This window comes from Aquila chrysaetos, chromosome 18, assembly GCF_900496995.4.
Source record: "Aquila chrysaetos chrysaetos chromosome 18, bAquChr1.4, whole genome shotgun sequence".
Classification (NCBI taxonomy): domain Eukaryota; kingdom Metazoa; phylum Chordata; class Aves; order Accipitriformes; family Accipitridae; genus Aquila; species Aquila chrysaetos.
In genome coordinates this window covers 13,592,779-13,607,184 of record NC_044021.1, presented here as the reverse complement: position 1 = coordinate 13,607,184, position 14,406 = coordinate 13,592,779, and the positions used below count along the sequence as shown (strand labels likewise).

The window sequence follows — 14,406 nt, the reverse complement described above, 5'->3', positions numbered from 1 at the left end:
CCTCGCCTCGCCACAGCTGGTGGGTTTTCACCTCAGCCTCCCTCTTGTGGCAGAGCGGACAGAAAACACTTACAGTCCGTGAGGGGTTATTAGTATTAATAATTATTTCTGAAGTGGGGGTTGTTTTGAACAAAAGTGAGGTGTTGCTGTAGCTGGAGACCGTCTGGGCTTGGCTCCTCCTCGCATACCTGAGGGTCTGAGTGATGCAAATAGCCCTTATAGAGGTGTATTTTTTAATTATTTTTTTAAATTTTTTTTTTTAGGGAATCAGTGGAGTGACATGTGATGCTTATTTGAGGTTAAATTGGGAGCTGATGAAGACCCTACAGCTGGGGTGTGGAGGGAAGGCAAGGGGATGGCTACAGGCCTTGGGGAGGGAGGGTCTGCTTCCAGCTGTAATACAAGGACCTAATCAAGGGCTAAAGAGGAGCTGGACTAACTGCTGCGGGCTGGGAGTAAGTGCTAAGACCACATCTGGATCAGGGGCTTTAGTCATGAGGGTGAGGAGAAGGGACTGCATTAGCATACATTTATAGACGCTGCTGTGAGGGGAAGGGATAGAAAAGCCATAGCTAATAGTGGTTGGGACAGAGCTACCCTCAATGGCCTGGTCTGAAAGATAACCAGGATTGCTCTGTGCATGCCAGGCATCCTGCGCTCACCTTGGCACTGCCGTGTCTGTCCCTTCAGGGTAGGAGGGCGGTACAGGAGGAGCTGTGCCTCAGGCCCTGGTGCGTGTGGTCTGATGGAGAAAGGGTTCAGGTCCCGCTCCCCCCAGTTGCAGCAGGAGTTTCAGGTTTTGGTGTTTGCTTCTGTGCTGGCAAGGTTGAGTGTCTCCTGCTCTGCAGGGCAAGGAGTAACTCAGACTAGGGTGAGCAGAGTCTGCCGAAGAAGAGGATGGTTTGTGATTTGTTGTGTCTGATGAAGAAGAGAAAAGGGTGGTCAGCTTTAAAAGTCATTGTTGGTGCTTTTGATCTCAGCACCAGGACACCTGTGGCAGCTGCTGCCTCAGTACCTTCTTCATTGACCTCTATAAAAGCTTTGTGAATAACTTTTGAGATGAAAAGGTCCTTCTTCACTGACATCCCTGTGAAATCAGCCTGAATTGGGTCAAAAGCATTTCGTATCCCCATGCTGCTCAGAGTGGATTTAAGGTCATAATTCTCTTCCAGCTTCAACTTAGGCAGGTACAGATCCACTTTAGCTTTCACCATATTGGCTGATTTGGTCCATTCAGCCAATTTCTCATAGGTCAGCTCACTTTCCACCTGCAATGAGTTGAGGAATAAAATACTTGGAATGCAAAGGACAGAGACAAGACATGCACGCACCAGTGTCTTAACGCTCATCAAGAACATGTAAAACAAAGCCCAGCTACCAGCAGTAGGTACAGCTGGAATGTGCACCACATTTATAGGGCATGATCCTGCAAAGTGCCAAGTGACTTATACTGCTGTTTATTCTCTTAAAGGTGGTGAGGTATAGGCCTGAACCCTCAGAGTAGTTCATTATTTTTTTTCTGGTGTGAAGAATACTGCTTTTCTGCAATGTGTGACTCAATGGTATTAACAGGCACTTGCTATGTGTATATATGGATAACTTTTCTCTTAGTAGTGGTAAATAAGTGCAACTCATGGGACCTCAGGTACAAATAAAAAGATGTTTGCCCTGATCTGTTTAGAATCTGAAACTGATCCTGGTGTGGTCATGAGTGGCTGTTGATACCTTCTGGGTCAGGGTAGTCAGCACTTATGAGAAACCTCACCACAAAGTATTGGGTGCAAATCTGGACTGCAGACGTCATAAACATGAATTAATGTAGCCCTCAGGAGAAGACAGCTGCAGGGCAAGGTGATTCAGATTTGGTCCTTGCTTTCCTTGTGCTATTATGGCAATAGAAAAGAGGACACAAAATATGCTAAGACGGGTGTGTGGACATAGTTTTTAGATGTATCCCTGAGTAAAATACTATGTTTGCAATGTTATCAGATGCCCTGAATCCTAAGCTGAGAAATCATGGTGTTACAGTTTATGAAACAAAGTATGCATGCATCAGAACCTATTCTACCCTGATTTTGAAGCTCGTTCTTGCTCACTCTTTTCATCTGTTACTATTACTGTCTCATAGTATATGTGATGCAACAGTAGGTCAGTTTTACCAGCTCCAGACCAGTAGTGTTATCATGGATGTCATCTGGTAGGAGAACGAACATGCTGAGTTCATTTTCCACATATGGCAGTTCAATGATTTTGAATTTCATGGTTGTTTCATGGAGCATCAAAAATTCATCTTGCAGAAACATCATCTGTACTGGTTTAGTCTTGGTCTGTGAAAAAATTCAGACATAAAAAATAGTGTTACTTCATTCCTTAAAATGGATGATAAAGTTTATTTGCTTCATTGAACTGAAAGCAAAAATTTGTAAACAAGTACAAGACTCAGCAGTATTTGGATACTTGGTACCCTTTCCTTTGGACAGTAACACATACACCCCCTTTTCAAAGTCATTGGGATCGTTATCAAAATCCAGCATAGACACATATGCTATCTACCTGCTAACTGAATAACATGTAATATATTTCTCATTTTAAAATAAAGGAGTTAGCTTTGATAAGCAAGTAACTACTGTAAGCGTTTCATGTTTTGTCCCAAGGGTTACATTTTTGGAGTGAGGGCCTTGATTGGGGGGGGGCAGGGGGGAGGCGCAGGGAATGTTGACTTTCTTTCCCTGGATGGCATCAACTCTTTTGCCTATTTTATCCTTCCAGGCAATACTGATTGTCTCACTTTGCCTCTGAACCATATTTTCTGTGACCTGTGCTGGCTTTTCCTCTTCCCCAAAACATAGAGGAACGGATTACCAAATGGAATTGGATTACCCAATAGTCTGAACTCCTATGCTGTATTATGTTCATAGAGCTATTATTAATATATCCACTCTCTCCTTTACATTGTTATATTTGCATGCAAAAGGTTATCTGTTTACAGGCTTTGCTATTGGGTACCTTGTGAATTAAACCCTCTCTGTGCACCAATGTATTGGGTTTATGTGGCAAGGTTTTGGTAGCTGCGGGGCTGCAGGGATGGCTTCTGTGAAGAGACATCACAAGCTGCCTCCATGTCAGGCAGAGCCAGTTTCAGCCAGCTCCAAGACGGACCCACCACCGGCCAAAGCTGAGCCGGTCAGTAATGTTAGTAGCACCTCTGTGATAACATATTTAACAAAGGGTAAAAAGTGCTGTGCAACAGCAGCTGGGAGAGAGGAGTGAGAAAATGTGAGAGAAACAACTCTGCAGACGCCAAGGTCAGTGAAGAAGGAGGGGGAGGAGGTTCTCCAGGCGCCAGAGCAGAGATTCATCTGCAGCCTGTGCTGAAGACCATGGTGGAGCAGATATCCACCCTGCAGCCCATGGAGGACCCCATGCTGGAACAGGTGGATGTGCCCACCTGGCTGCAACCCATGAAGATCCCATGCTGGAGTGGGCTCCTGACAGGACCTGTGACCCCATGGAGAGGAGCCCACTCAGGTGCAGGTTTTCTGGCAGGACTTGTGACTCCCACGGGCGACCCACGCTGGAGCAGTCTGTTCCTGAAGGACTGCAGCCCGTGGGAAGGACCCGTTTTGGACTGTATCCCATGGGTGGGACCCCACACTGGAGGACAGAGAAAGTGTGAGGAGGAAGGAGTGGCAGAGACAACATGTGATGAACTGACTCCAACCCCCATTCCGCCGTCCCCCTGTGCTGCTGTGAGGGATAGGTAGAAGAGCTGGGAGTGAAGTTGAGCCTGGGAAGAAGGGAGGGGTGGGGGGAAGGTGGTTTATATTTGGTCTTATTTCTCATTAACCTACTCTGATTAGTTGGCAATAAATTAAATTAATTTCCCTAAAATGAGTCTGTTTTGCCCATGATGGTAATTGGTAAATGATCTCCCTGTCCTTGCCTCAACCCATGAGCTTTTCACCCCATTTTTCTCGCCCTGTCCTGTTGAGAAGGGGTAGTGATAGAGAGGCTTGGTGGGCACCTGGTGGCCAGCCAAGGTCAACCCACCACAGCCATGTACCATGCAGGATCCTAAAACCGCACATGTAGCATAGTAGGTTTCAGATATACTGTCACATCATTGACACAATCGCTTCACATTGCCTGGCATGCAAAAGGTGTTTGCATTTGTAATCTATGTCAGACAAGATATGTGCTTCCATTGACAACTAATTTTGCTTGCCTTTGACACAGTTCAAAAATATGCATGCAGTCAGCTACTGTGAATTGTCAGCGCATGATCGTTTAAATACTGTTAGCTCAATAACATGCCCTCAGTGTATACTGAATACATCATTCTCACGCACTCACCTAAAGTCAAACCCCTGTGAAAATTCCCTCTGAGGTTTTATGCAACACCCAGGGTGTGTGAGGAACAAGAGCTGGTTCAGTTTCCTTGAACTCAGAGTATAGACTGTCTCAAAAGCAGAAAAGAGACGTAGGTGTGTAAACATTGCTCTCAAAAGCGACTCAGTCCCTTTTGGAAATGGAATCTTGGTGCTTCGGGAAAATTCCTCTTGTCTTAAGCTACGTGACCACAGTGTTCTCAAGTGTTTTGATACCGAAGAGCTATTAATTGAAGTGAAAATCCTATTCTCATGGGTATGCGTAAATAAGATAATACTGACTTATTTTCACTATGGCAGTTCTCACTGAGTTTATACCATCTGCCCAGCTATGAGTAGTGTTGCAGTGACATACGAAATGCAGGTGTAATATTTAGAAGTTTCTTGCTTTTCACTAATAGATGCATTGACATAGGACAACAGGCATATAGACAAGGAATTTACCTTGCTCAGTCTGAAGGCCATCTCAGAAGTATTTTTCTCTAGAAATTTCTTTTTCCAGTTTCCTTTGAAATAAATGGCATTTACTAAGACCAACACAGTGTGAGTGTTGAGAGATCCTGCAGGCAGCAGATCCTGTATTTTCCCTTCAAAATCAGACAAATAGAACTGTTATTCCAGTGTGACTGTGTAACTTGCGAATTGTAATTGTGCCTTCTCTGTGCCTACCTATCTAGCAAAAATGTTTGCATTTGGGAGGGGTTTTTACTGTACATTTTTCAGGGTGTACATATGGTAAAAATGGATTTTGATGTATCTCTTTTTTTTTTTTTAATATATTGCAATTTCATTAGTAAATAGCATTGGAAAGTGGGTAAAGTGGCTAAAGTGGAATAGCTTGGATGTTCTGTGAAGTTAGTTGCAAGCAGCTGAAGAATACAGAAGTAAAACCCTCACTAATCAGAGTGGAGCCACTCAGTATCTATCTACCTGTGCCTCCCTCTGAACAGAAATCATGCAGAAGAGGCTATGGCATGAAGAATCAAGGGAAGGACCTTGTAAGGAGCAGCAGTTAGGTTTGGAGAGAGGCATTCTTCAAGCTATTTAACTGCACTTTGCTCATCACCCCCGCTGAGTTTCCATCTTTTATGGATCCTTGGCTGCAAGAGCAATAAATGTGGAAATACCTGCAATTTGAAAGTGAGACAAGAAAAAAGCCATCAGAGTGGTACTTACTCTCAGTTTCATTTTCAACCCACGAATTGATCAGTGCTCTGGCTTGTTCTGCATCTGTCTTAAAGTTTACAGCTTGTGGCTTTGCATTGTAATAGCTTGTAATGAGCTGTAAGAAATTCTGAAAGGTAGAATTGGAAAATGTATGCTTATTTAGTTAAATTTGAGTTACAAAAATGTTAGAAATAATCGCTTCAACAGATTATACAATCTACTAATAAATAATTGAAAAAATATAGTTTGTTTGAAATGGGATAACCCTTAAAATAAGGTCTGATACATTCTATGCTAAATACTAAGTAAGGACCGATCAAACTTCAGTCTCAAGGAAACTGATAATTCAAATTTTTGTGTTTGAAATCCAAAGTGCAAATACGTAATTTTGAAATATCGCATGAAAGAAACATTCTTCACAATTTTTTTTAATTTCTCAAAATGACATTTTATATCATTTAAATACTTTTTTCCTGCCTTATGATGTAGAGTTCAGTACAAGAGGGAAGAATAGTCTCATACAAAGTTGAAACAAAGCTTTTAGTTTGCTTCAGAGGCAAGGAACCTGAGAAGAGTTTATGAAGACAATAGTGGAGGTATAAAGGGAATGTTCTGGTAGAATAAAGTCATAGCAGAAAAGCAGAATTAAGGTTTGCATTGGGGTCTGCTGTGAAACAGTTCATGGAGATTCCCAGCAGGAAATTCTCTAGATTCTCTCTAAAGCATAGGTACGTGAGATTAGGGAGAAAATGAGCAATAAGCATTCAGAAGGACAAATTACTAGTTACTCAGGAGATCAAAACAAAACCCAAGATCAAAGAACAGTGAGCTCATTTAAAACCACCTTCCAAGAAATTGTAAGATGATTTGAAAAGATTTCAAAGATATAGGTAATTACAAACCCGTGAGTCTGTATGGGGCGAATGAATAGCTCTAGTGGGTGTATGGTTAAACATGACGTATTGGAAGAGTGTCAACAGCATTTTGTAATAGGAAGTCCTAAATCACAAACCTGTTAGAGTTTTTTGAAGGTGTCAGGAAGCATTTGAGTAAGAAGATTGAGCCATTACAGTCTATCTGGATTACCAAAAGGCATTTTGTAAGACTTCTCACCAAAGGCTGAGCATCCATGGGACTGCACAGATAGGTCTTGTTTATTTAAATGACTGGAAACCAAGAGTAGGAGGAAGTAGCGTTCACAGTGAAGGGTTGTTACTACTGGACTGCCACAGCTATACGTGCTGGGATCTGTGCTAAAATATTTATTCTATAAAATACAGGTCTAAATATTTATATTGAAATATATCTTTATTAAAACATTTATAAATGATCCAGTGAAGGGTACGCTACAGAGTGATTATTACTGTTCAGGAATGAGGTGTTGAAGCTATAATGGACAGCTGCATGAAAAAAATCTGCCCAATAGTAGCCAAAAAAGCAAATACAATTTTAAGAGTTACAAAGAAAGGAGTAGGGAACAAAAAAGAGAATATTACAATGCCACTATATAAAGCTATGGTGTGCCCATTGTCTGAGTTCTCTATGCAGCGCTGGCTTCCCCAGTCTCAAAAATGCTAGAGTATAAAAGATACAAAGACAGGGGACAAGGATGACTGAAATATGCAGAAGCATCCTTTAGAGGAAAAACAAACCAATAATGATGCCAACAGGTAGCAGGCTCAAAAAACTCAGCCGCTTCCTACAGTTCAGCTGTGGAACTCCTGGTGCTGAGGGTTGTGGTAGATTCAAAAGGCAGGTCTGCAAATTCATGAAAGAACAGCTCATCAAGGTCTATGAAGTAGACATGCCCTCTGGCTCGGGAAGTCCCTGAGCTGCAGATCGCTTGGTGACCAGAGCAGATTCTGGAGAAGCATCACTATACTGTGTGCCTTGTTCCCATACGCTTCCTAAACTCTTGACCACTGTTGGAGACAAATGGACCTCTTGTCTGTGGAAGGCTAGCCCTGTGTGGCTGTCCTCATGTTCTCACTGAAACCACAGTGCTATCATGTGGAAAATTCTTATCATCTCTGTTGACAATCCCTCTTAATGTCAAAATATTCTTAAGTAAAAATGTTCAACTCACGGGCAGTAACGGGTAGGTCTTTTCCTCATACAGTCGGTTGGCACTCTTCAGCAAGTAGGTGCTGCTGGGTTTGTTGATGGCAGACAGGAGCTCTTTGAAGCCAGAGTGGATGTTTTCAGCTTGCTTGTGCTCAGGATCCTTGGAAAGAGACACCAATCAATATAGAATATTTTTTTTTCTGTCTGAAGTGTTGCACCTGCTGTGGTTATTTAAAATGCCCAGGTTGTTTTAATTAAAAAGAAATTTCAGGGGATTGTTGACATTTAACCCCAGTCAGCAATTAAGCACCATGCAACCACTCGCTCACTCCTCCACCCCTCCCAGTGGGATGGGGAGGAGAACTGGGGAAAAAAAAGTAAAACTTGTGGGTTGAGATCAGAACAGTTTAATAACTAAGATAAAATAAAATATAATAATAGCAATAATAATAAAAGATAGTAACAATAATAATAATTGTAATGAAAAGGAATATAACAAAAAGAGAGAGAAATAAAACCCGAGAAAAGACAAGTGATGCACAATGCAATTGCTCACCACCCACTGACTGACACCCAAGCAGTGATCGGCCCCTCCTGGCCAAGTCCCCCCCAGTTTATATACTGAACATGACGTTCTATGGTACGGAATATCCCTTTGGCTAGTTCGGGTCAGCTGTCCTGGCCATGCTCCCTCCCAGCTTCTTGTTACACCTGCTTGCTGGCAGAGCATGGGAAACTGAAAAATCCCTAACTTAGGGCAAGCGCTACTTAGCAACAACTAAAACATCAGTGTGTTATCGACATTATTCTCACACTAAATCCAAAACACACTGTACCAGCTACTAGAAAGAAAATTAACTTTATCCCAGACAAAACCAGGACAGGGATGGAGCCCTTTTTTTGAGTATGTTGCATGTTTGCCGCACTATGTATAACTGGACAAATTATTTTCTGTCTGTAGGGCGATCATCTGTTTCTACAGTGCTGCATAGGCCTTTGGGGGCATCAGCTGATGGTGCACCCAGGAAGTTGAATCTCCTCATTTCAGTCATGGTCAGGCCTAATTTTCAGTGTCACAAGGGCCCATCAAGGCAGCCTTGTGACTTTTGAGGAGGTACTCAGTTCTGACAGACACTAATCTCAGGGCATGGACTTACCAACTATTCAGATTTTCTCTGTTTTCACATTAATTTTGCTGTTGCTGTTTGGATTTTGGAGGGAGCTTGTCCTGGATGTCAAAGTTGATGGTTTTAGGGAACATGACCTTGCTTGCCAGCTGTTGCCAGCTGTTGCTTCCCTAACAGAGGAATAAGCCGCTACCTGTCAGCTGCTCTCCTACAGCTGCTTGGGTGCAGTCTCCTCCTCCATGGCATATACCATGCCCTGCATGTGAGACACTGAGAGTCTATGCCACTGACTCATGGTGACTTGTCATAAGGTTGGTCAGGTGGCATTCCTTGCCCTCGTCTTTTCTCACTCATGCTGAGACATGGGCTGCTAGGAAGGACACCTGGGAAAGAATTTGGTAACCAGAGGCCACAGGATAGGAGCGGTTGGGTTTTGGAAGGGGCTGGGAACAGACTGAAGAGGTAATGCAGGGAAATGCCTGAAGGACTAGATTAGGCAGACTTTGCTACAGCTCAGAAAGCCAGTGAGTTGCTAAAATGAATGTGGATGTAATGATTCATCTTGAAGATTCATCCCCTACCACCTAGGGAGAGAAAGATATGACCTCCTCCCCGCTTTTACTTCCATTTGTCTAATCTAGTTTCTCTGAGCTTTCTTTTAGTTTCTGTGCTAAAGAAACATGGCTTGTTTGAGTTTACAGGCTTTTTGGTGGTTAGGGAGTTCATTTGATGAAAAAGATCTGGGCAGTTCCTCCTGGTGGCAAGTCTCTGAGGAGCTGATGAACAAGGGTAAATTAGCATGTGTTAGCTTAAAGGGGAATTTTGTTTGCCTGATGTGTCCATGCATGAAAAAGGTGGAAGGGAAAAAAATTGGGTAGGGCTGGAGTCAGGTGTGAATGCAGTAGCTGTTATTCACTACAGAAGAAAAACCTTGAAGCTGATAAGAGAGAGAATTGTCCCAAGCACATTAGGACAGTTAACTTGTTGATATTGCCATAGACCAGCTAAAACCAAGTAACACAGTATAAGGGTCAATCAAAGTGCTGTTAGTGTCTCAGTTCTGCTTTTAAAGGCCTAGTAATGTTAACTGCTTGTTCACTTTTTGTCTTTCTGTATATAGTTCTTAGTGAAGTGAGACAGTAGATACAGACTGAAGACAAAAAAATGTTAGAAGGCTAAAGGAGTAGTTGTGACGAACTATCCCTTTCCCAGAGATTTTTTTTCTCTGAGTCTTTTGTTGTAATAAATACCATCTTTCTTTTCTTTGGTCGCCCCAGAGAAGGCCTTGTTGTCTCAGACGAACCTTCTTTTCCTGCAGTCTGGTTAAAATGAAGAACCTGTGATGATGATAAATGTTCATAAAGACAGCTTGTTTTTTGAAGATAAATGTGCCCGAGTGTCATGTAATCATGTTAATTTTCTATGGTAATTCACCAGTCATGCCTAATGACAGTTAGTCTATTAAAAATTACTGAGGACAAGACTTTACTCTTGATTTAGTCTCTATAACTGTATCATTATATAGACTTTAGTCACATTTGCTGCTTAATAATAGATCAATATCATGGCTCAAATATGAATTTATTTAGATAAATGGTCAGTTCATGCTTCGCTACATGGAATTTATTTTCAGATAATGACCAAGCACAACAAAGAGCATAGTGCACTTCAGAGTCTTACTACTGCGACAGAAATGTAAAATTATACATTTAATATGTTTAAGTAAATGCATATAACCTGAAAAAGTACAAGACCGAAAAGTTCTGCTAAAACAGACATAAGTGAAATCATATTTTCAGTACTAGTATGTCTTCATTATTTGTGGGAGGATTACCTTATTTATGGACTATGTCACAAGCAAAGGTATTTGTACTGCTGCTGTGCAGCCCAACATGTACTCAGGAGAGCTTACTAACTTTGGTATGCAATATGAGAAAGCAGATATACTGCTTCCAGAACCAGCTGGGGTCTAGAAGCAGTGATTTTATCTCTGGCACTCCTTTTTCTAGATTATCTTATCTCCGTATTAAGTTTGCTAATAAAGCTGTCTCTTACTATTTGAGCACTCTATCAGGTGAATTATTCTGTTCAAAAGGCAATTAAAATAGAAGGTAGAGTTCCAAGCAAGACCAGCAGTAGTCTCTAATGTCAGTAATTTCCCTCTGGCAGACCACTTGCAATGCTCTGGGAACTGTGAGCGTAAGCTAAACATAGGGGTAGTGCAGAGCAGGGAGATCGTGGAAATAAAGTGGAAGAGCAGTGACCTGCTGGACTGCTGGCAGCATGACTCCTGTACCCAACATTATGGCAGGTCACTGTTCTCCCATGTTGTTCCTTTCTGTTCCCCATAGGCAGACGAATAATGCAATTTATGGGGGAGCCACCTGTAAGGTGATATACTGCTAATTTCAGAGCTTACCTCAGCCATCTGGGTTGCAGTGTCACCTTTTGCACCCAGGTAGACCATGGCGAGAGCAGTTGCAATACTCCAAGGAGAAAAGAAAATGTTTTGGCCTTTGGAAATTTCATTCAGCTGTTTGTAAAGGTCCAGAGTGAAGGTGTTGGTTGACACTGAGAGAGACTCCATTGATGCAGCCTGAGACAAATGAGTGTCAGAGAGAAGTGATGACTGCTTCTTCGCTTATTTTAAAAAATGCAAAGCTGCTAGTGGGAGATTGTCTGCACCCTCTCAAATACAGTGCGAGTGTGTCCCTGTAATGGGTAAAATACCGCACAGAGACCAAGTACAGTCAGCTAGTGGGTCTCTTTTTAAGACCTGCATTATTTTTCCCTTCCCCATGACTTCTCAATGTCCTCAGCTTTTTTATTTATTCCTCATCAGATGAGCACAACTTTAGCTAGAAATGTTTTCACAGACCAAACTTGTTTCAAAACCCCATTTGCTAAAGTTTCATAGAATTATTCTTCGATTCTGAGAGAGTGAAACAGAATCATTTCTCACTGCGCTGCTTTGAGCTTTTTTCTATTTCTTTAACTTCCTGTGCTACTATTTTCTGCTGAAAAAAGCATGGTGAATTTTTGCGATTCACTGCATGTATCTCAAAGGCTACTAGAGATCTGTAGACTTTTATATTCTTGGTGTAGGTAAACCCACATTTGGAAGCTGTAGCTAGATTTGTAAATTACTGTTTTTCAAGTAAACTCTTATATCTTACATACAACCCCAAATAGTTCCTGTTTCAACAACAACAAATTTTCCCTGGTTTTCTGCTGGCTTATCAGAACCTGCAGGTTTTCCATCCTTGTTCTGCTTCTTTTTCCAAGTATGTTTTTACAGGACAAAACCAAAGCAAACAAAAAAAACCAGCCCCAGGACTAAACTGATTTTCCATACGTGGATCTAGAACAAACCTGTGCTTCTTATTAGCATGTTTTAGATCAATCTCACATTGTTGACAAATATCAGGTTAAATTCAGGAATTTCCATTGCCTTCACCAGTATAAGGACTACTAAAACGTGTATTAAAGGCAGGGTAAGATGGCATCAGGTGAAATGTTAAGCATTTTATCAACAAAAGCAACTGGACATTTAAATCTATCTTCACCCATCTCCGTCTCCTGTTCCCGGAAAGTACCGGAACTGAATCTGCATCAAGCAATCAAGCATTTCTCAGGCTTGAGAGAGAGAACATGTGTGTGTTTCTGTGAGGTTCTCTGGTCTACTAGCCACTTTGGTCATCTGGGAGAGGAAAAGTCTGGATGCCTGATGCAGTAGTTATTTGATATTAATAAAGCAGAGGCTTGAACCAATACACCCCATGCTGAGCATCCAAAACACTGTGCTACAGAGTTATGCTGTCTTGTGTGTTCAGTTCCAGGATCAGTAGGAGTGTATTCTCTCCTGCAGCCTGTTCTCAGTCCTCTGATCTTAAATCAACTGGTAGCCTGGTGATTAAGGCACCCCTCCTACAGGTGAGGAAACTTTCTGCCCTCCCAGGCTGTGTAGGTTTTGCCCAACCTGGGCTTGCATTCTGACCACTGTGCCTTGGCACAGGGTTTTCCTAAGGGCTACGCTTTGTACTAAAAGATGAGCACTCCCATCCCCTGGGTAACTTTTACGCCATTATTTAACTGCTAAGTTCCAAAGAATTTAATGTGAATTTTTAAGACTTCCAAAGTAAAGCTAGTTATTTTGATATGAATATTTACACTACCTGAAATCCTGAGGGAGAGAAGAGTTAAGATCTGTCTTCAGTCAGGATCAGTGGCAGTCTGTGAGGCAGTGAATAGTTTGGGAAATGTAGAAATATTTGCACCTCCCTTTTCTTCTCTACATCCTCTTCTTGTATTAATATGCATGTTCCCCCATTTATTCCTGCTTCTCCTCTCTATCACCTCTTTCAGAACTTAGAGAGAGACCTCCTCAATTCAAGGCCACTGTTAGTGGATGAATGTCTTGAAAAGTGAAGGCCAGTATGCCTTTATCGCACAAATGTCCTCCACAACCTTGGCATTTGGCCTGCAGATATGTAGGAATTGCAGAAAAGAATTCAACCACCCTGTGTTGGTGAGGGTCATGTTGAAATAATTTTACAGCTTCCTTTTCTTTTTACTCTACAAACTGGGGAAATTAATAGAAACTAATCTCAAAGATATGCCTAAAAGGGAATACTGAAATAGGCTGTTAGTCTCATTCATCCTGTGGTTAAATTTGAGAGGGGAAGGATTAGAATACTTGCAGCCCTCCGGTCACATCAAGCCCTTATTTTGTGATATTTTACATTTCTGCTCTTCTCTTTCAAAAAGCAGGTCACAAAGGAAGCTCAGAAGGTATTTACACAGTCACCTAAAATAGGCGATGAAATAAGAGTGGACGCTGGATTCATTTGAACTGGTGGATGTTGTTTTAAGAGACTGCTGCTCCTAGCAGAGGAGATGAAGGTGCTTTAGATACCTACAGGCCCTAACTGTACCAAGCTTATTATTGCCCTGCAATGGATTGAGGGAGTTTGGATCATCCACCAAAAGCTGCAAAACTGCTTGGAAGCTCTGCTTGTATTGATTTCTTTTACTGAAACTGTTTGTTGTTCTGGAGTAGAGAGCCAAAACAGCAGAATGTGTGAAATTGGATATCAACAAAGGTGTAATACAAAACAGTTACATGTACACAAATGTTTTACTTTAGACCAGTGTAATTAGCAATTCTGCTGGTTTACTCTGCTCTTATCTGTGTGACTTAGATTCAACTGCATTGCTAAATTTCCTTTGCAATCATTATATGTCTTTTCTGCAACATTTATGGTTAGTTAGGAATGGCCTCTGCCCACTAGTATGACACATGCAGAGTAAACCAATTACCAGCATGCAGTCAACCTATAGAGAAAAAGCATCAGTATAAAGAGTACAAGTCCGTATTTTGAATTAGAATTACATTTGTGTGCTTATATTCACTTCAAATCTGACTGGTACATATGCCATACAAGGTTTCTAGAGCGATATATGTGCCTCTCTTTTTTCACACTTTTTTTTTTTAGAGTGCGTGCAGGTTTTGTGCCTCTTACTTTCTTGCTTTGGAAGTGTATTAGACACTATTATGTTTAGTTATGTGCTTAAGAAATGTTTCTGCTATGTATCTAAAACTGCTGTTGTCTATTTTTTAGCTAAATGAATAAGAGAAGAAAAAAACCCCAAACAGTTAC

At 41.6% G+C, this 14,406-nt stretch overlaps 1 protein-coding gene across 1 annotated transcript; it reads right to left on the bottom strand.

The window, feature by feature from the left end:
- Nucleotides 1-82: 82 nt before the first annotated feature.
- On the bottom strand, nucleotides 83-13,241 carry LOC115353122 (heterochromatin-associated protein MENT-like). The gene is made up of 8 exons (XM_030042109.2): nucleotides 12,922-13,241; nucleotides 11,166-11,342; nucleotides 9,997-10,083; nucleotides 7,642-7,779; nucleotides 5,565-5,682; nucleotides 4,833-4,975; nucleotides 2,160-2,327; nucleotides 83-1,268 (listed from the first exon to the last, which is right to left on the bottom strand). Exons 2-8 carry the CDS (start codon nucleotides 11,331-11,333, stop codon nucleotides 867-869), a joined length of 1,224 nt encoding a protein of 407 aa, XP_029897969.1. The 5' UTR covers nucleotides 11,334-11,342; nucleotides 12,922-13,241; the 3' UTR covers nucleotides 83-866.
- Nucleotides 13,242-14,406: the final 1,165 nt, after the last annotated feature.

Excerpts from the sequence above, each read along its gene's own strand:
- LOC115353122 (XM_030042109.2), bottom strand. The coding sequence starts at position 11,333 with ATGGAGTCTCTCTCAGTGTCAACCAACACCTTCACTCTGGACCTTTAC. Across the intron at positions 4,976-5,564 it reads GGTTGAAAATGAAACTGAGA|GGAAAATACAGGATCTGCTG; the intron begins GTAAGTACCACT and ends CTGATTTTGAAG. Across the intron at positions 1,269-2,159 it reads ACACTACTGGTCTGGAGCTG|GTGGAAAGTGAGCTGACCTA; the intron begins GTAAAACTGACC and ends AACTCATTGCAG.